Source organism: Melitaea cinxia, chromosome 13 (assembly GCF_905220565.1).
Source record: "Melitaea cinxia chromosome 13, ilMelCinx1.1, whole genome shotgun sequence".
NCBI classification, from domain to species: Eukaryota; Metazoa; Arthropoda; class Insecta; order Lepidoptera; family Nymphalidae; genus Melitaea; species Melitaea cinxia.
This window is the reverse complement of record NC_059406.1, coordinates 4793252-4814302: the sequence shown is the minus strand read 5'-3', so window position 1 is coordinate 4814302 and position 21051 is coordinate 4793252. Positions and strand designations below refer to the sequence as shown.

The 21051-nt window shown below is 32.6% G+C and overlaps 2 protein-coding genes across 2 annotated transcripts; one reads left to right on the top strand and one right to left on the bottom strand.

The window, feature by feature from the left end:
* The first annotated feature begins 2408 nt into the window (after positions 1-2408).
* On the top strand, positions 2409-3299 carry LOC123659265 (cuticle protein 8-like). The gene is made up of 2 exons (XM_045594513.1): positions 2409-2420; positions 2580-3299. Exons 1-2 carry the CDS (start codon positions 2409-2411, stop codon positions 3237-3239), a joined length of 672 nt encoding a protein of 223 aa, XP_045450469.1. The 3' UTR covers positions 3240-3299.
* A 7723-nt stretch (positions 3300-11022) lies between these two features.
* LOC123659264 lies at positions 11023-20624 on the bottom strand. Its single transcript, XM_045594512.1, is given in 4 exon segments — positions 11023-11353; positions 11552-12239; positions 17365-19948; positions 20183-20624. Coding segments are annotated over 3 exon segments (3594 nt in total). The 5' UTR covers positions 19940-19948; positions 20183-20624.
* Between the last annotated feature and the right edge of the window lie 427 nt (positions 20625-21051).

Here is a 21051-nt window from a genome sequence, read left to right as displayed (position 1 = left end):
TTACTCAAAAAATAGTTATCAGATCTCAATAAAATTTATATGTGACCACATGATAAACATCAGCTTTCGATTAAATTAAAAATTATCAAAATCGGTACACCCAGTAAAAAGTTATTACGGATTTTCGAGAGTTTCCCTCGATTTATCTGGGATCCCATCATCAGATCCTGGTTTCCTTATCATGGTACCAAACAAGGGATATCCCCTTTCCAACAAAAAAAGAATTATCAAAATCGGTACATCCAGTAGACAGTTATGCGGTATAATACAACGTAGGTCGACGAAAAAAGCGTCAAGTAAAAACGCATTATTAGATATAACTCGAAAAGTAGTTGTTAGATCTCAAATAAATTTAAATGGGACCAATTGGCACACACCACCTTTCGATTAAAACAAAATTTGTTGAAATCGGTCTACCCGGGCAAAAGTTCTGATGTAACATACATAAAAAAAAAAAAAAAAATACAGTCGAATTGAGAACCTCCTCCTTTTTTGGAAGTCGGTTAAAAAAAAAGAAAGATTGAAGCATACTAGATACGTTTAAAAATATTAGACCGTATAATATAACAATTAAAACATAAAATGCGATATTTATCGTGTTAACCATTGGTCATTTTAAGTTTCCGATATGGTAACAATGATCACGAGTATACTGAGTGCGCGAGTACCCGTGACCCTAGCGCTTAAAGGAGTGTCAAAAACTCAGTTATTCGAAAGTACATCACGTAAAAGTACATCATGATAAAAGTCCCTTTTTCCTTATCAATTATATCTGAGAGTTTAAAACTATACCATCTATTTTCTTAATAAAGTATGTTACACGTTTTAATAAAAACGAATAACGTAAGATATAATGTCATTAATTTTATTGGGCTAGCCACGGAACTTTAGGAGTAAGTCTTAACTGACTTTCAACCTTCACGGTGTTCCGCTTATCCTTCAATTTATTATATACTGCCTTATGAATGAGTACGTTGTTAATAAAATACTAAATAAAACAATGTAAACAACTGAACCAGCAAACACATCACAGTTAACAGTCCCCAGTAGGTATTAAAAAGGCTTAAGATTTATACCATACTAAAAAACAATACATAACAGTATTTTTTATAATTTTTTTAAATAAAGCATCACCAACAGAAAATACACTAAATGCTTATGAATATACTTAACGATTAATGTTTCAAGTGTTTTCTTATCTATAGGTTTTATTACAGCTAAGCTTAAGAATTTAACTTTAATGTCAACCATAAATAATTGTGTTTGCTCGCAAGTTAAAAAAACAACTTCAATTACATCGACAAGTAATACAACGTCAGTAGACGAAAAAAAATTAAAAAATAAACGCACTAGTCGTCACCACGATTTTCGAGGGTTTCCTCGATTTATCTGGGAATTCATCATCAGATCCTGGTTTCCTGATTATGAGGGTGCTAACTCTTGAGATACCTCCTATCAAACAAAAAAAGAATTATCAGAATCGGTTCATAAACGACAAAGTTATCCCAGAACATACATAAAATATATATACGGTCGAATTGAGTAACCTCCTAAAAAAGGAAAACATCTCCAATATAAGTCATCACATAAGTATTTAACAAAACTTATTAACTAAATACTTAGATTTAAATATTTTTCTCTACAATAATGTGTTCAATATTATTTTAAACTAGCTATGCCCGCGTCCGCGTGGAATAGTGACTTTGGACAGCATTTTTAAAATATCTTTCTATCTTTTGGTTGGTTTTGGATTATAAACACCGTCGTTTGGGTATTTACATGTTCGGCGTGATTCTTAAAGTTGCATAACTTTTTTATTTATAAACCGATTGACATGAATCAAATACTAAATATTAAGAAAAGCTGACCACAATATATAACTGAAAACCACATCTAAAGCGAATAAGCCGTTTCTGAGATTAGCATACACAAACGAACAGGCAAACAGACAAAAATTCTAAACATCATTGTTTTGAGTGCTATTTGCGTTGATAAAGGTCCCATTTATTTTTTTTAATTTATTAAACTTTATTGCACACACAAAAAATAAGATACATTTTAGAACGATTAGATACAAAAACAAATAATGTATGCAAAGGCCCATCCCATTTTACATTTACATTACATACTTTTTATTATATGTATTGTTTTTAGGCTTAAAATACTACTACATACTAGTTATATTTTACACTACTACTATTACTTTTTTTGGACTTGACATAGATAAGAGACAAGGGCTCAAATAATTAATATACAACTTGTGTATGACATAATCCGATCCAGTTTTTGACCTGCACACGAGTTGCGATACTATCTAGTACGATGAGCAATGTCAGCGATAGTTGTAAACGGTATAAAAGCTCCGCGCCGCCGAACTGACAACATAATACGATAACATACCAATCAACATGGTTGCCAAAGTAAGTAGAGAGCGAACTTCACGAAAAAAAAATGTATCATAATTATTCGAACTTTTTTTTTCTAAAGTTAATTAATTGTCCAAATACTATTTTATAATATCATTACTAAAGGATTTGGATGTGTTTCAAAATATAAATGAATGTTCTTATCGTTTTCAGTTTGTGATTTTCTGCGGAATGGTGGCGGCGGTATCAGCAATTGCTGTGCCTGTCCAAAACGTGGCCTACTCCGCCCCCATCAGCTACGCTGCCCCTCTCGCTAAGGTTGCCTACGCCGCACCCGTCACCAAAATCGCCTATGCTGCCCCCGTAGCTAAATACATCGAACAAGAAGCACCCGCTAATTACGAATTCCAATACTCAGTGCACGATGACCACAGCGGCGATGTCAAGCAACAGCAGGAGTCTCGCGCCGGTGACGCTGTTCACGGATCCTACTCCCTCGTGCAACCCGATGGTGTACACCGTATTGTAGAATACACCGCTGACAAAGTGAACGGATTCAACGCTGTTGTACGCTATGAAGGACACCCTATCCAAGCTCCTGCACCCGCCAAGATTGCGTACGCCGCACCCGCTAAGATTGCGTACGCCGCACCCACCAAGTTTGCATACTCGGCACCCATCTCCTACGCCGCTCCTGTTGCCAAGGTCGCCTACTCTGCTCCCATCACTTACAGCGCCCCAGTCGCTAAGGTCGCATACGCTGCCCCCGTTGCCAAAGTAGCATACGCTGCAGCCCCAGTCGCAAAATTAGCTTACCAAACCAATCTCGGCCACGTCTCCTTCTCCTCACCAGTTGTGTCATACAGTCACTAGATTAAGGAAAATTGTTAATTAACTATTTATTATGTAAAATATACGAGCTCAGTCAACGCATTTGTCGTTTTATTCATGTCGAGGGAAACTAAAGAACTGCACAAGGCATCAAACGGCATATCCGATATCAAAACGTTCCAAACGAAGTTAGGTGGAAGCGTGCGGGTAGTGTCGGGGAATCAATTGAATTACGTAACATTATGAGGCGAGTGGCTCTCGTTACGCGGCACGTCCGTGCCCCTCGGGCACACTGACGCATCACTCTTGACACCTATTCATTCCGCTACTTTAGTTTTGTTCAACCACTGCAATTGAAACTTAAGACGAAAACATTTTTCTATTTTTAGGAATTCAATTTATTTTATTTTTATTATTATTATTATTATTTTTTTTACTTTATTCTAATCCACAATTACATTATCAATCATACCTTAAATATCTTAAAATATAAAGGACTTATATAGAAGAAAGGAAATTTAATTCAGAAACGACGACGTACGACGAGGTAGGGGTCAATTCTTTACTGCATGGCTTTTATTCGTATAAATTTGATACAAATTATTTCGCTAGTATCATAGTTTACGAACTAATACATACTAGTGGTCGCCCAGTGGTCGAAATTCGAACATAATTAATTTAAATTTTAAGTTTGAACATTATGAAGGTTCTGTTGTCAAAAACGAGTATATATGCGCGTGAATATCAAATACACGGTAGTGTGTGTAATGTTTTTTTTTTTTTAAATTGATGTAATGTTTTTTTATGCATATTTTGAAAAATTCTAGCATTCTACCCTCCTTCTCTATATAAACTACAAGTGTGCAAAATTTCATATTCCCCCATCCGCGCAATTTTCGTAAAAATGGGTACAAAGTTTTTGCTTCACGTTAGATTACATACTCGTGCTTTGAAACTTTTATTGGCCTAATCTTATTGATAAGTTTACCAGTTAAAATAAATGAGCAAATCATACACCAATGCTTACACATTCTGGTAACACTAATACTTACTACACGGTATGAGATCGAAAGTAACATATCGTTGATGTTAAGCAATACATTTTTGAAGTTTTTACGTTAAAAATGTATTGATTAGCATCAACGTCTACTTTAATAGTTACAAGCAAATATAAATTGACAGGAATGACTGGGAAAGTGGTTGTTAGGCATAAAGCAGGGGCTTGTGAATATATGACGTGAATATTGTATTCGTTAACTCACGCATCTCTTGCTATTTTCCAACTGAGGGGTTCTATGGTACAACATTTTAAAAGTTTGCACATCAAGAACTTAAATTCAATTGGACAGCAAACATCAATGTTAAAATGTTATGGTCTTCAACAAAAGTTTTGTATTTCTCTTCTATGACTGTTTTGATTCTTCTTATTATTGACAGAGGTAGGGCACAGCAGGAATTTCCTGCTCAAAATATGGAGCAGCCCGACTGGGGTAGTACCTCGACCTTACAGAAGATCACAGCAAAATAATGCTGTTTTCAAGCAGTATTGTGTTCCTGTTGGTGAGTAAGGTGACCAGAGCTCCTGGGGGGATTGGGGATTGGGTCGGCAACGCGCTTGCGATACTTCTGGTGTTGCAGGCGTCTATAAGCTACGGTAATCGCTTACCATCAGGTGAGCCGTACGCTTGTTTGCCGAACTAGTGATATAAAAAAAAAAAAAAAAAAAAAACTTCATTTTTTAATGCGCGTCTCCGACTGACCGTGTCGACCGACCGACACGGTCAGTCGGAGACGCGGGTTCGAATCCCGCTGGAGCGGTTAATTTTTGATATGATATTCAAAAATGTTTACCAACAGTCTTTTTCACTCATCAGTTTCTATAAATTTGAACTGGTCTGATTTTAAATTTTCTTCAAAATTAACCCTTCTGGGTGTCTGATGTCCTTTGGATCCGAAAGTCACATTTGCGTATAATCAGTAAACCTATGTCGATGCTCTATTTCGGGTTGCAGTATCCAGTTTCTTGGCAGAAAGCAAACAAACACATAAAAAACATAGGTACAGTATAAACGTCATATCATGTTTTTATATAGCCCTTAACCTTCCTCGATAAACATGCTGTATATGTCTTTTTTTTGTGAGACGGATAGTCATCTATCAAGACTTCATGCTTTTAAATAAACTCTTCGACATTACTATTTTAGTACAAACAGAAAACATTCGTATAATTAATTCGTTGTGCGAATTTCTGATGTCGATGATGTTACTACTTGAATAAATAAAAAGTGCGTACAAATGTTTTGTTGTAGTTTTATAATCCGCCCACAAAGGGTTGTCGTGTTAATCCCCCTATTATCGGATGATTATCGCCCTCCGATGTTGCCATTACTAGAGATATTATACCGAATGTTACTTTGAGCAATCCTCAGGGAATATGAAGGGTTGATATCTTGTGATAAACTTGTTTTTAATATCTTTTAACATAACATTTTGTTTATAGGTAAATTTTACAGGAAAAGTGGAGTATGTGTTAAAAGTGGGCCTAGAGTACGAAAAAATAGTAGCTTCAGCACACATAATGCAAGTACAAAATTAATATTTAATATACAGAGTACAAAGTGAAAAATATTAAAACTTGCAAAGCTATGTTTAAATTCGCTTTGTGATGTGCGCTAATTCATATATTATGTACTTACTACCTTTCCGCGTAACTTCACCCGCGTGGATATAATAATATAGGCTTTTCCGTTTCCTCCCATTAAAATATAGCCGATGTTAATGAACTTATATAGCCGACCGATGGCAGGATAACCATCCAACTGTTGGCTTTGAAATGCCCAGGCCGAAGCCGGGCAGCAGCGTCTTGGGTGCGACAAAGCCAGCCCTGCGGTCACCAACCCGCCTGCCCACTTGGTGACTATGGGCAACACACACGAGTTCACGCCATTTTTGGCGCGAACTTGTGGAGGCTTATGTCCAGCAGTGGACTGCAATAGGCTGAAATGATGATGATGATGAATCAGTGATAGTTAAAACTTATTCTAGGATTTACTAAATCATTCTAAGTGTGCAAAAACTACGATAATACCGCACAGGTTGGCTAATAGTCCCTTAAATTTTAAAACATTAAAAAAATACATACCCTATAAAACGCAACATGTAAATCCCTATTCACGAGATAGCATTCGATATCGGAATATTAACAATCGTCGTCAATTATGAGAGAATACATCGAGCGAACAGATACAGCAATTACGGGCGCAGGAAGCCCGCGCAGGCGCTTTTCCTAATTGTTTCCGTCTTCCCTCCCCCGCCTAAACCCTCGCAGAGACAAATATGAACGGCAGGCTATCACAACATGTATCTATTTCTATTACCCCGTGTATAATATTTAAGATATCCATATTAGCGTCTCGAACTGACTAGTGGACTTGGTCAGTTGTACATACTTATTTCTCTTTAGGAATTAGAGGTTTCTTAGGTAGAAACTCATGCAAATATGTATATTGTCTTAAAGATTCGGAGAAACGTACCAATAATGTTTGTGCTGGAAAACATAACGTTAAATTAAGAAAGACTGAGAAGAAGAAAAATTTATATATTTAATATATTTTCGCAACGAGTTTGTCGGTAAAAGGTTCATTTTGTTTGGTAAGAATAGTCTTAACAAAAATCAAATTGTGCTTTTTAAATTTCTATAGTATTTTATTATTAATATAACTAGTAATACCCGTGCCAAATTCGCACTGAATAAGTAATTACCGAACGTAATCATGTTAAAGTTGTTTCAAAATTGAAGCTGTCATATACCTATATAGTTTTAATAATTAATTAATTTACAAAAACAAAAACAAAAATATTTTTTTTTAGTGGAGCAAGCAATTATCCATAAAATGATATATACTTTATGTTGAATAATTGTGAGTTTTTTCTAAAAAGGGAGGCAAACATCTTAACCTTAGCGTATTGATATATAATTATGATATACTAAATTCCATACGGTGTAATGTCGGTCGATCGGTTCGCTGTTTGTAATGTTAACGAATATAATAAAAATGTTTCTCTTGTTCGTTCTGTGACGTAACGACATTTATATTGACATATACAGACCGCAACATTTGTACAACCGCGAACATTTTTTAATCAATGCGATCTATACTCTATACATATCAACATAATTGACTACATGAAACAGTTATCTGAAATCCGGAAACAATCTACAATGGACAATGCGTACAGCGGCTGGACACGCGTCGCCACGTGTCCAAACTAAAAAAAATATATCAATATACTACAGAAATATATACCTAAATTCAATAACAGTAAATAGCATAACAGAATGCAAGATTATTAACCAACATCATTTTGTTAGCTGTATTCAAGTCCTTAAATTCTCGCAAATTAGCAAGTATGAGAAATTGCTATTCATGCTTATCAGGCTCATTATTTAATGCGTCGATTTGTATCGCGTAGAATGAGTTGTACTCCCATGTTATTGTTCTAATATAAAATATAAACAGGTACAATATTGTACTAATAAAAATATAACAAGACCTCCCATATATAGATGTAAACATGAATAAACGTAATATCCACAGCGACTTCAGAATAAGATTTTCTAATATTTATGTACATTTTGCATTTTTTTTTGCATATAGCCTATCTGTTTAAATATTATAATTTTATAAAATCATTTGTATTGATGAACAAAGTAAAAATATAAACGTCTTTTTGTTTAGAGAAATAGTCGTTTTCTGCAATTACTTTATGTAAAATATCAAAGCAAAAAATATATTTAAAAAACATTTGTCCATTATGATACAAAACGAAACTTTAAAGAAGCTTCATTTTAGTTTATTTTTAAAAGAAATAATAAGTAATTTTTTTTTTTAAAAGAAATAATAAGTAAATCAAAAACTAGTCACATTTTAAAAAAAATAACATAAAACAAATACGCATATTTAAGCACAATATTTGCGCAACCCTTCATCATCGACGGTAATGACGCTAAACACCCCGGCTTACCGTATTCCCTCGACATCTGCTTTGTCCGACCGAAATCTATTTAATCGTATCGTATTGCTAATTTCGGCATTAGTCGGTGCGTTCCGTCGCTTATTTAATTATCTATTCCGTTTGCGGGGACTTGCGCGTCCCTTGGGTGTATACGACCGCCGAATGAATACGAATGCCGTTTATTCTTGTCTTCGTCGTCAACCAACTGTATAAATAAGCATATTTAGATTTTCATAATTAAATTCATGTATAATTATTCATTTTGAATCATTTTTGTCGTATACCTAAGTCAAATACCGCGTTTTTGTCTGATTAGTGTCTTGATCCTAACTACGTACACGCTAACACATCAGCCCTTGTGCGGGCTCAGGCAATCAAACTAAACCTGAAAAGTCTGTTTTGTTTTATAATATACTCGTAAATATAAATATCATTTATCATACACACATTCATTACATTGTTTTATAAATTCAAAGAAGCCTTTAAGATTTTAACAAAGGACAAATTTTGATTCCAATATGCTTCTTGGTTATCATTTTATCACAATTCTCAAAGACGACAATTTTTTTTTTAAATCAGATGCGCCAAAACGTTAAAAAATGTATTTTACTTGCTTATTTCACACCACTTTTTCGCATCGTCTGTTAGAACTACATATGTTGTCGTTAGCGACCAAAAATGACCAGACTTGCCAGTAGTGACTTTCTACTAGGAAGTTCATTGTTAGTAGATTCTTAAACAGATGAGTACCTCAATTAAGACACGGAGAGGTACTGGGAAGTTACTTTTTTATTTATTTCAAATAAGGAAAGAATTGCTAATAGAAAAGAAGCTCAAAATACATTGAGACCAGGCATAAGTAATGATAATCTACATGGCTGACATCATAATTATGTTGTAACTAAGAAGAATAAATACAAGTGCTATATATTAACGATATGTTTGCGGTCTTTATTTTATCGTAAGTTAACGTTGAATTGAGATGAGAACCATTACTTAATTTATCATAATATATTTAAATGGTCAGATAAGTCAAAATGTATATAGAGTTAACTTAAGCGTTTGATCATTTCATTGGTCTTTGTCGAAAGCCATTATTTATTCTCTTGTTAAACTTTAACGAGGCGCCCCAACAAAAGTACGAGCATATTTTATTGACACACCAGAAAGCCCTCGACTTCAAGTTCTCTCATCGAAATCACAGTTCATCCACGCGTAAAACATCAATAAAACCATCGTTAATTTGCGAACATTTAATTCATAATTGCTGTAATGGGGTCGACAATGGGTCCGCGTCGTTGAACATCGAGATGAGAAATGAGGAGATATTCAATTATGTGGCATTCAGGCTCTGCTGTTTGCATCGGTGCCCGGTCGAGTGTGAGGAGAGCTCTCATTGGCTAACCACCCTCCAGGGGGGATCCTCCTCTGCCTTTCATAACAAGGCTTTGTGGATAAGCCCCATGTTTAAAATAGTAGTAAAACAGTGAAGATGAAATTGCTTGAAAGTTATCTCAAAAGATACAGCTGGAACGTTGAAGTACATTACTCTAATTTATAAATATTACCGTTTATTCGTGGCTTTTAATTTTTAATCAATTTTATTATATCATTAGTATTTAACAAAAAACTATTGGTAATACGTTGGACTTTGAAAATATTACATCTTACAAGCAGAAAAAAATATAGAGATGTATAAAAACTAAATAAAATACACACATACTAGTTTAATCAAGTAACATTCCATACTAGTCTTGTACGGAGCGGAGTGAGTTAGCGAGCAGTCGCGAGTCAGCCCCAACCCACATTAATGTTATTATTTGGCAACATTTACTAAATAATTTGCTCGTTAAACGTCCGCCGATACGTCCCCCGGCCCGGCTTCCCTAACTACTGTATTGTGTCGCGCGCCTCCCCAGGGCACTAACGACTAGATTCAACCAATACGATTCTAACAGTAATTACTTTCTCGTCTTTGTATCGAGTATTTGTAGCAACATACTCTTTTGTTACGATATTAAATTAATAACAGGACGTTATTGTACCTCGGATTAGAAAACTACCACCATGAAGACTTATACGTTTGGATTTGATGAGTTTTCTCTAATCTCGCTCTGTGTGGGATTATCTTTGTGACTTGTGTCCGAAAACGAGACGCGATGGATTCGGAGGCCAGAAAAATGCGAAATCGTAAGCTTATTTGGCAAAAGTATCATGTATTTTTTCAATGTCTGTGTATCTATTTATATGTCTAAAATATCTTTATCTAAAGTTTTTTTTTACTCTACTCTACTTTAGTACTCGTTTTAAGATTGAACACAATTAATAAATTAGTACAAAAGTAATCACAGAGTTTTATTGAAAAAAATTAATTGCCTTCTAATGTTTTTACCTTTTTTCGTAAACGTGTATAGAATGAATACAAGTGTTGTTAAATTTACTATTTCAAATATATGGCACCAAAATATAAGCCAGCGGGAGCTATGATGTATGTAAATGCAGGTAATTGTTTTCGCCCCCTCTGCCCAACCGCTTTTGAACTTAGGTGTCTGTGTTTCCACGCTAGCTTGGAAGGGAATGCGAAATTTGAATATTTAGCGAAACACACATTTAGATTTATGTACTCACTAATATTTTACCAACTTTAAACACAACATTATAATACGTATACTAAATGAGCAGACGTAGTGTTACCGACTAAAAGGCTCAATTTGTATACATGAAAAAAAAAAGTTTTTTTTTTTTTTTATAACTTCGATGCGGGCTTAAAATTGAAAATAGAGTTACACATTACAAATTATCTATTAAATCAATATAGTTAAAAAATGTGTCTTGCATGAATGTTTATATTGGCCGTTTCATTCCAATATTCCTTGGAAAGACACCATTTCATACCATTAAGACCGTTCCACCAGAGCCTAAACTTCTCTTTGGTTGATCGTATCTGATTACGATGTAATATATTACAGAGGTTGCATATAGGATGGTCGGATTTATATTTAGCATCGATAGTGTATAAATTAGTCCATTTGAAGTATGTTTCATATACAGCCGGCGTCTGTATGGCTTGGTACATGGCGAATGCTAAATTGTAAGGATGCATCTCACGGGCGTTTATGTACGAACTTGGAGGCAGGAATCTAGAGGATAGGATTAAGCTTATAACTAGGGTCTGTACAGATTAACAAAACGTTCAAATATATTCTAAGTTAAAATCGTTCAAAGAATATAAAGGCATTTTTGATGATAAAAGGTAGTCCACGATTTTTGTACTTAGATAGTATTGATAATTTTTTTTTAGTGTTTAATATGATGAAATATTTTACTCAACGTGATACCTGCTGTAGTTCGCACCACCATAAACAACTGGAACAGCATAATTATTGTAACCATGAAGCACTTTCTCTGTAACATAATCCTCTGCGAAAGAATTTTCGAAAGCCATGTAAAAGTAGTAATGTTTCTTTATCATTTCATCACAATCATCATTTGGATACCTTTTATTGAAACATTTGTCATAAACATCTATTTTCAAACCGAAATGGAAAAGATACTCTTGTAGCCTTGTTAGGTATTCGTCTCTTAAACTATCAGCTTCGCAGTGGCTTACAAGCCAGACTGCTGTTTTTCGCTTCCCTGCCAAAATAGTTCTTATATTCTTAAGTATAGGGCGGGAACTCGTTCGCCATTTGACAGAAACGCTAGGGGCAACAATCTTTCCCTTACGATTTCGCACCACAAAGTAACTCCACACAATATCCGAGTCAAGGCGATATGTAAAAGTCAAATTGAAGAATCCATCATTATATACTTCACAAGCTGGAACATTGTAAGAGGACTCTAACGTATTAAAAATATATACTTGATCCTGATTTCGGTTTAATGGTCTGTCTTTAGAATTGAGAATGTCGTCATTAAAAAGTATAGCATCAAAACTTGAGTAATCTTTGTCAAAGAGAGCTTTGTACTTTGTGAAAACACAATTACTGTTTGAACAGTTGAATCTTGGTGATATAACTTTACCGTCTTTGATTAGATAATAATAATAGAAATTTGACCAAATTAAAATGTATTTTATGTCTTTTGGGTTACTATGTTTTATGTTGCTATCTAGGCGTTTAGTAACAGAGAAAATTGAACTAACGTCATCAGCTAAGTTAAGGATATATGTAAATAACCATATATGTAGTGAAACACATATAGATACGAAAAAGAAGGTATAAACCATAGACTTTACGGTATAATTAGTTAAATTTAAAAGATAAACCATATTTATGAACAATTATGTATAAGAATCAATATAAACTAATGTATAAAAATCTATTACAAATAACAGACAGCGTAATAACAGATGCAAAAGTCGGCTATCAAAAAGTTTTCATTCTTAGAGAGGTATCCTTACGAAATAGTTTATCTATTTAATCAATCAAATTTTTAAACTAAACAAAACATATTTATTTTAAATTCAGGATCGATTATTTTTTGTAGTTTCCATATTTATTATTATATCATATCTTTTATCTCAACACTTGACCGGATATAGAGCAATCGGAAAAGATTCATATGTTATTATTCTGCGTGGGAGTTTGAATTAAATAGAAAATCTATTGTGAATCTTTGGTGGGCACAGAGTCTGTTTGATAATGTAGACAACCTGACAATGGCTTTTAATGCTCTACTAATCCGAGATTAAGATACTATCAGAGCAGGACATGATAAACACTTCACGCACAAACACAATTCATCTTTCATGAACAGTTAGGTTCGAGTGTTGAAAAAATACTGACCATCGTGACGGACCGTCAACTCGTACGAGACGAGAGCATTGTGTTCAGAAATATTGTGTTATTGTTGGCAAAATAAATCTATTATTTGAGTGTAAAATGCTCGAGCAAAAACTGTGTGGACAATGGCGTGTAATTGAATTAAGTGGGCTTGGAAACCTTGTTCCGATGTATACTCGTATCCGTTCTTAGAAGGTGTGGGATACGTGGTGTCGTCGCCGAGCTACAGCTGCGCTGGCCCACTTCCTAAAGTATTTGATGACCAGTGTATTATGATTATAAGTTATAAAACTCTATCGTTATAAAATGGTGTATATACTTTTCGGTACGTTACTGTGCTTAAAGTTTAATTTAAAATCTAACACTAAACTAAAATGGACAATCCCAACCATTAGCTAAAATCGATATACGAAATATTAATTATTAAATGTTTGTTAGTTGTTTTTTAATTCTTTTGTCGAATTCAAACAACAAGTTTCTTTTATAAATATAATATACACACTTGGAGGTACAATATTCTACTTTTTAACCGACTTCCAAAAAAAGAAGAGGTTCTTCATTCGAATGTTTTTTTTTAAATATATGTTACCTCAGAATTTTTAACTGGGTGGACCAATTTAGATCATTTTTATTTGAATCAAAATGTGGTGCGTGCCATATAGTTTTATTTAAATTTATTTATGATAAGACGTACTTTTTGAGTTATATCTAATAATGCGTTTTTATTTAACTAATTTTTTGTCGACCTACGTTGTATTATACCACACAATTTTTCATTGGGTGTGCCGACTTTGATGATTTTTATTTTAATCGAAAGCTGATATTTTTCATGTGGTTTGAATTTGATTGAGATCAGATGACTAATTTTTGAGTAATCTTTGATAGCGTCTATTTAATTGACTATTTTTTCGTCTACTTACGTTGTACTCTATTGTTTTCATTTGCGAGAAAACACAATTATACACAATGTATTGTCGTATGTATAAATTGATAATAGAATAATTAAAATCAGCCTAGTCTAGTACTATAGCAAAATTTTATCATCACAAACATATTTTTCTATTTACTATTTATTATATTATTTATTTCCTATTTTGTCTATATTTCCTTTTCTTCGTTGTAAATTTTTTTCTCTGATAGTGTACAATAAAGAGAATTTGTATTTGTATTTTCCTAGAATTCTTTAGAAAATAATATGTGAAGATAAAACTTCTACGTATATGATGTATAAAAATGAATGTGAAAAATTTTAGTTCCAACTTCACGTTAACAAAAAAAAATGTTCTCAACCAAACTTTTACACCCTTTTTAAACCTGTTTCCCTTAAACATCTAAACGGAAGTCCATAAACCAGTAGCATGTTGACACAAAAATTGCAAATGATTATTTTTTTTTTGTCTACTCGAAATTTCCAACAATACGTTCCCAAGGGTTCAGTTTAAGCTGTTTAAATATTTATGAACTATTTACGTATTGACAAAATGAAATTTTCGACAATGGCTTTCACGTATTGTTCGAACACGAAATGTTTTCAATCGCGGGACGATTTAATACCCACTCGACGGCTTCCGCGTTGAGTGCGGATTGATTTATTTACGCTACGTTTGATGGTTAATTTTATTTTGGATACTTTTAATTATCATATAGTTAGTTACATTTTTTTTAAATATATATGTTACATTATTAATGTGTTGCATTTAAGTTTTATAAATTATTTTGGCAATGAGAATTATTTGATGAATTATAAAGTAATTAAAAATGGGTTAAATAATTAAGAATATATTTTGTGTCAGGTAATGTTAAGCATAAACTTGATAACACAAAAAAATCTGTTAGATGTTGCTTGGGTGACTACATAAAAACGATTTGGAATTGGTGAACTTATGTAAGCTATACGGAGGCCAGTATAAGCCAAGTAATTATTTTAATACAGCCGTTTTAAAAGTATGAAGTGAAGTATGAAATTTCACACACTTATAGTTTATATAGAAAAAGAATGCAAAATGCTAATTTTTGTTTTTTAATTATGCATAAAAAATACAAAACAAACATTACACACACTACCATGTATTTCACACACAGACACAGACACAGACACACGCATATATGAGCATTTCTCATTTTTTTTGCCACATTTTTATAAAATCGTTAAAAATAAAAATATCTATATAAATCGCTTATTGTCATGAAATTGATAGTTTACTTTACTAACATTTGAATTTTTTACGAGAATATTTATTTTATTAGGAACTTTTGTGAAAAAAGTATTAAAAACTAAATGAAGGTAGAAGAATGTTCTTATTTTGTTACTCCTTATTTATTAAAAAAAGACGTTAAAGTCACAATTGTGATGTCCCGAATAATAAACTTCTTGATACTTCATGATGAATTTAATAATATTATCCCAAAAAAAAGATCAAAAAAGTAAAAACTCGTTTTCCAATTAAGTGCTAATTTTTTTTTTGTTACCTTGCAATTAAATTAAATTTTATGTTTTGATTATATAAACATTACACAAAATTGACGGATGATTCATACTTTTTATTAAAATGTTAAGTATCCTTGAGTCTCTCTCCAAGCTGTATTGTTTTATATCAAACATTAAATACATAAAACATAAAATAAGTTCGGGATTTTTTGGGACAGTAACAAAACAAGAGTATTTGGTAACAAAATAAAAAAAGTAAGGCAGCGTCTACAATGCCTATTATTAGTTTAAAGAAAAGTAGTACAAACTATTATATATATCTATTATATAACTATTATAGTTTATTATAACTATTTTAGTTTATATTAATATAGATACGAAAGTTTGAGTATATGTTTGTTGTCTTTACGCCGGAATGGCTGAACAGATTTGAAATTTAGGTAACTTTTTACACTGGGAGAGAATATATACTATTTTTCATCGTCATTACCAATATTTACTTTTTATTACCACGCAATGGAAACTGATAACGAGTACTGAGTAGTAAGTAACTATAGTAAATGAAAAAAAAAACGTCGGATTAGTGCTTAGCAACATTTAATAACTTTAATAATAATTTTATTCAAATCTTTGTCATACTTAATTTTTAAATAGGAACATTTTTAGGACATCATTTGAGGGCATTTATATAAAATTGACCTTCTTTTATAAAATATTTCAATAACGAAACAGTATTAGAAGCTTATTTGTAGTTAGAAATATTTAATATTATTTAAGCATTCATCACAGTTGACACCCGTTTTCACAGATTTAGCTGTCGGTCTACGTAAACTACAAGAAACAAACATTAAATATTAATAATATAATAACGCTTATTAGTAATCAACAATAACATTTTAGGAACATTTGGTTCAGGATAATAAAATCAAAATTTTCTTATTACAGCGGATTTTTCACTTCGATATATTTTTTAAATTGCAAGGATCAGTAGCCTACATATGTAAAATATAAACCATAATTATAATTATACCTAAATTATGGTACCTAAAAATATTGAGGAACATGACAATCACTAAACTGTAATACCTACCAATATGGACTGTATTACAGTTTTGTATAGGACAACTTGAGTACCTAAGTATAATTTAGTCTTATATTTATCACATAGGAACTTAAAATATTAGCCATACGTTCATTTGTAATTCGGAACATTGAGAAAGATGAATGATTCTAAAATTTGACATAGCTTTACTGGCTTTAATTAAAAATCACATTTGTATAACCTACAAACATATTTAAAATATATATTAGAAATTTAAAAACAAATTTTTAAAAACAAAAAATATTTTATAAAAAAGCAGCGCACACACTGCTAATAATAACTGTGATATTAAAAAAGGTGCATCTATTTATTGCAACTATCGCATTCATCATCAGGATAATGATCATACACGCTGACATATTCGCATGTTTTGCACCAAAACCAATTGCTTTTTATTAAATATTTCACATCATCTCTATTCATGATCAGTATAAAATGAGATGGCGATGCATTGAACGTGCTTTGTGTAGAACCACCACAATCGAAACATGTCTCTGACAATATGAAATGTGTTGACGACCAGGGCCAGGAAAAATTTTCCTTAAGAAATATATAAAAATCATTCTTAACAATAACTTTGTCGATATCAAAATATACGACCATTTTTGAAAGTACTTCGCCACCCACTATCCTGTAAAAAAAAAATATTTTACACTCAAACATGAAATTTTAAACTTACATATAATACTTAACCCTCTTAAACACGAGCTTAATCATCTCCAAAACAAAAATTACAAATATAGTCAAAATAAAATTGACCTTCGGTGCATGTTACACAAAAGAATTTTTTACAACTCATACATTTTACTAAACTGTGCATCGATGTAGAGTTTTTACATTTGCTGCAAGCTATTTTACGCGTCACAACAGAAATCAACGATTTTTTCTTCGGTTCCTTTGTGTACTCTTTAGAGGTTGAACCTAAATCCAAACGATTTTTCGAAATTGTTGGGTATAGTTCAATTTGATAACATGTCAGGTTATCATTATTTCTCATGTTCTCTTTATCATTTTCAATGTTTAGACGCTCGTTATTAAATTCTATAAAGCCGTAATTTTCTTTTTCGTCTTTTTGTCCTGATTGTTGTGGTAGGTCATCATCTCCTATACATATAATTGGCAAGTCGGAAGCAATGTTAAAATGGTTTGCGAAAACGGTGTCACCAATTGTAGGTTCTAGGTTTGGTAGCATAGATGATTGTATTTCGTTGTTTAGGACTTGGTTATCTGTTTCTTCAACTCCATTTTCATCACGTTCATCTACTACAGCACTACAGTAGTCTTCGTGTACAGATAGTGGCACAATTTTTGAAACATTTTCAAACGTGTGTTCAGTTGGGTCATAGCAAGTGCAAGATATTTTAGTTTTAGCACAAAAACAACTCAAAATACGATGCTGAATTTGATCATTACCACGTAAACAAGTAACTTGATGAATGTTCATGGTTCCTTTTATAGTTTTAAGATTATTAGGAACAAATACTTTAATAGCGTTAATTTCCATTTCAGTTATATAAACAATTTTAACAGCTTTAACTGAAGACTGTAATGTCGAATACACATCTGCAGCACTTACAATATCATGCCCGTATGAAACTTGCCTGTCAAGACACCTCTTTACTACACCTCCAATAGCGTCAGCCACCCCTTTCCCGTGGCCGCTTTCGAAAAATGACCAAGTGATATCAACATTATGTAATGAAGAAAAATAATTGATTAAAAAAAAGTTATTCTTCTGTCGATATTGAGAGCTGGGTCCGTCCGAGAATATGTGAATTTTTTGAAGATCTGTAACCAAAGTTTTACCTAAGTCTATAATTGGGTTTAAATGAGCCCATATTGCATGTGGCTGATGCACATTGGAGGGTGAAACGGTACAAAATGATTTCTGTCCACCTTTAAAAAATATAACGCCAGTATGCAAAGTAACTTGCGTTTTCGACGCACCAAAGTGCATTGACTGCACCTCTTCCGACATTTTACATTCATAATTTTGTGAAAAATCACAATGGATAACTATTTCATCATCCAACAAGTTGTCAATACAGTATTTGTAACATTTTGCTTGATGCGAAGAATTAAAACTGTGTTTTTTAAATGCTGCTATGTCAGCTTCAAACAACTTTATTAATTCTTTTACTGTGTTGTTCTTGTGTGACTTAACAGTCTTTTTGATTTTTATTTCTTTTTCTCCGTCATTGTTATTTTTTTTATACGAGTGGATCTCACTTTCCCACATCTGCCATGTAATATTTTGATAGCCTGAAATATTTTCTAAATCATAATGAAGTGAAATTCTGTTACAATTTTTACATTTGCCATACATGCAATCAATATTTTCTACATTACAAGCTACTTTTGCCAAGAGAGTATGCGAACTACGGAAATCGATTATTTTATGACGATTCAGTGCTTCTATTTTGAAATTCATGTTTGAGTGCTTAATGCAGAGGCATGTATTTCGATTGTGTATGGTTGGACTTAAAATGTAAAAAGGTTTGAATCGACAAAATGTAGAAAATGCTGCAATACCACCTTCTTTCTTGTACTGCTCATGTAAACCTCGCAAAGACATATTAAGATATCTTATTTGCTGTTTATTTTTTTTTAAAGTTTTGCATTCGCGTTTGCCTGCAGTTGCCCTACTTACATCATCTCGAATATAAAATTCTATTATAGATTTTTTTAATCTCGAAATACTTTTGATCGATTTTTTGTTTCTCACTCGTACACCAATTCGTCTTGAAATTAATGTCTGTGATTTACTATCCTTCACTAGATCATTTTTTGCAATTTTCTTTATCAGGGCCCTCTCTTTATTACTTTCACAATTTTTGTAAGTCAATTTCAAAGAAGCTTCTAAGACCTCATTTCTGGCTTTTATTTTTAATAATTCGGTCTCAAACTTCTTTCTTTCTTCTCTTATACATTTTTGTAGTCTGTATATTTTTTTTCTTGCAGTTTCGTGAGATCGTTCTAGATAAGTAATACGACTTTGAGCTTTATCATATTCTAGTTTTAATTTATTTTTAGACTTTCGTAAACTTGCTGTAGCTTTGGACAACCTTAAAATAGTCGATGGTGTTCCAGGCGTCGCCTCGTCCGGTGGTATTTTATCCGTGGCCGAAGTTTTGATTTTAGTTACCGAGTCTGCTAAAACAGCTGTTCTTGATAAAGAGCTACTACTTGCTTCTTTTTTAGATTCTCTTTTGTCCTTTTGTTTTTGTTTTTCTTCTTTCCACTTTTTTCGTTGCATTTTTTTTTCCGTTTCGGTCATTTCCGATATTTTTTTATATTTATATTTTGATTTTATTCTTTCTAGATTTTTCTTCCTTATTTGTTCCATCTTATCCGGATTTTCTTTTAACTTTTCTCTGTAACGTTTCATTTTTTCAGACGGAGTTAGTGGCATTTTCTTGCGCTGTTGAATGCAAACGTAGCTTTATAATTCCGTTTTTGTTACTTAAATTTCCGCTTATACGTTACTACGCCAAAGTAACAAAATAAAATGGTAACAAACACCTGTTTAATTTTTTCAAAATATTATTGTGGTGGTTAGAATTAAAATTACGTCTATTGTAACTCATTCAATTTTAGTGTAATTTGTTAACTATTATGACACGATAAAGTAAGGTGGTAAATGTTGTTAATTTACCTTGAAACAGCAGTAACAAATGCCGGAATGCGATTCACTTTTTAAACTGGACGCGTCCTTCTCAAATAATGTCGGAACAAGACTGAGGCCTAAATCAATATGGCGGCATTTAACGGAACCTGTAGTGTTGCCAAATCGCAATTATTTAACTAAATGGAAGTTTTTTAACTTATAATGTATTGAAAATGGGTAACAAAATCTGAAATCCATTTTTGGAACGTTCTCTGGGACAAGTTTAAAATTAATTTATACCTATTAAAGTTATGCAAACGACCAAAAAAAAGCAATTTAAGTAGATCCCCTCACCCCGCAACACGGTTTAATATCAAAATGTCACTATAGTTTTATTGAACTTTATCAAAATAATCGTGTTTGAAATAACGGATGGCAGATTGGGACATACGAATTTTCATACATTGCCATTTTTGATAGTTTGTATTTCATTGTTTTTTTTAACTAAATACTATGTTTTTACAATTTATTTGAATGTTTTCTGTGACTTTCTATAATTATGTTTTATACTAAATAAAGCAGAATCCGCAAAATACATATTATACAAAATTATTCATCTACAATCTTGTGGGACATTCAATAAATGTAAAATGGTAAAAAAAAAGAGAAATGCTCATATACTCTATTTTTTATTATTATTTTTTAAAAGTAAAGTTTGACAACAGAACCTAAATAATGTTCAAACTTATAATTTAAAGTAATTATGTTCGAATTTCGATCACTGGGCACTAGCACCACATAAATACTTGATAATATTGCTAATGGCTTCGGAGCATTGAGAGAAGTAGGGTGAGAAATGCCTAGATAGTCCTAGAAAAGTACCTACTTACAGTTTTGTAAATCTGCCTAGCAGATGA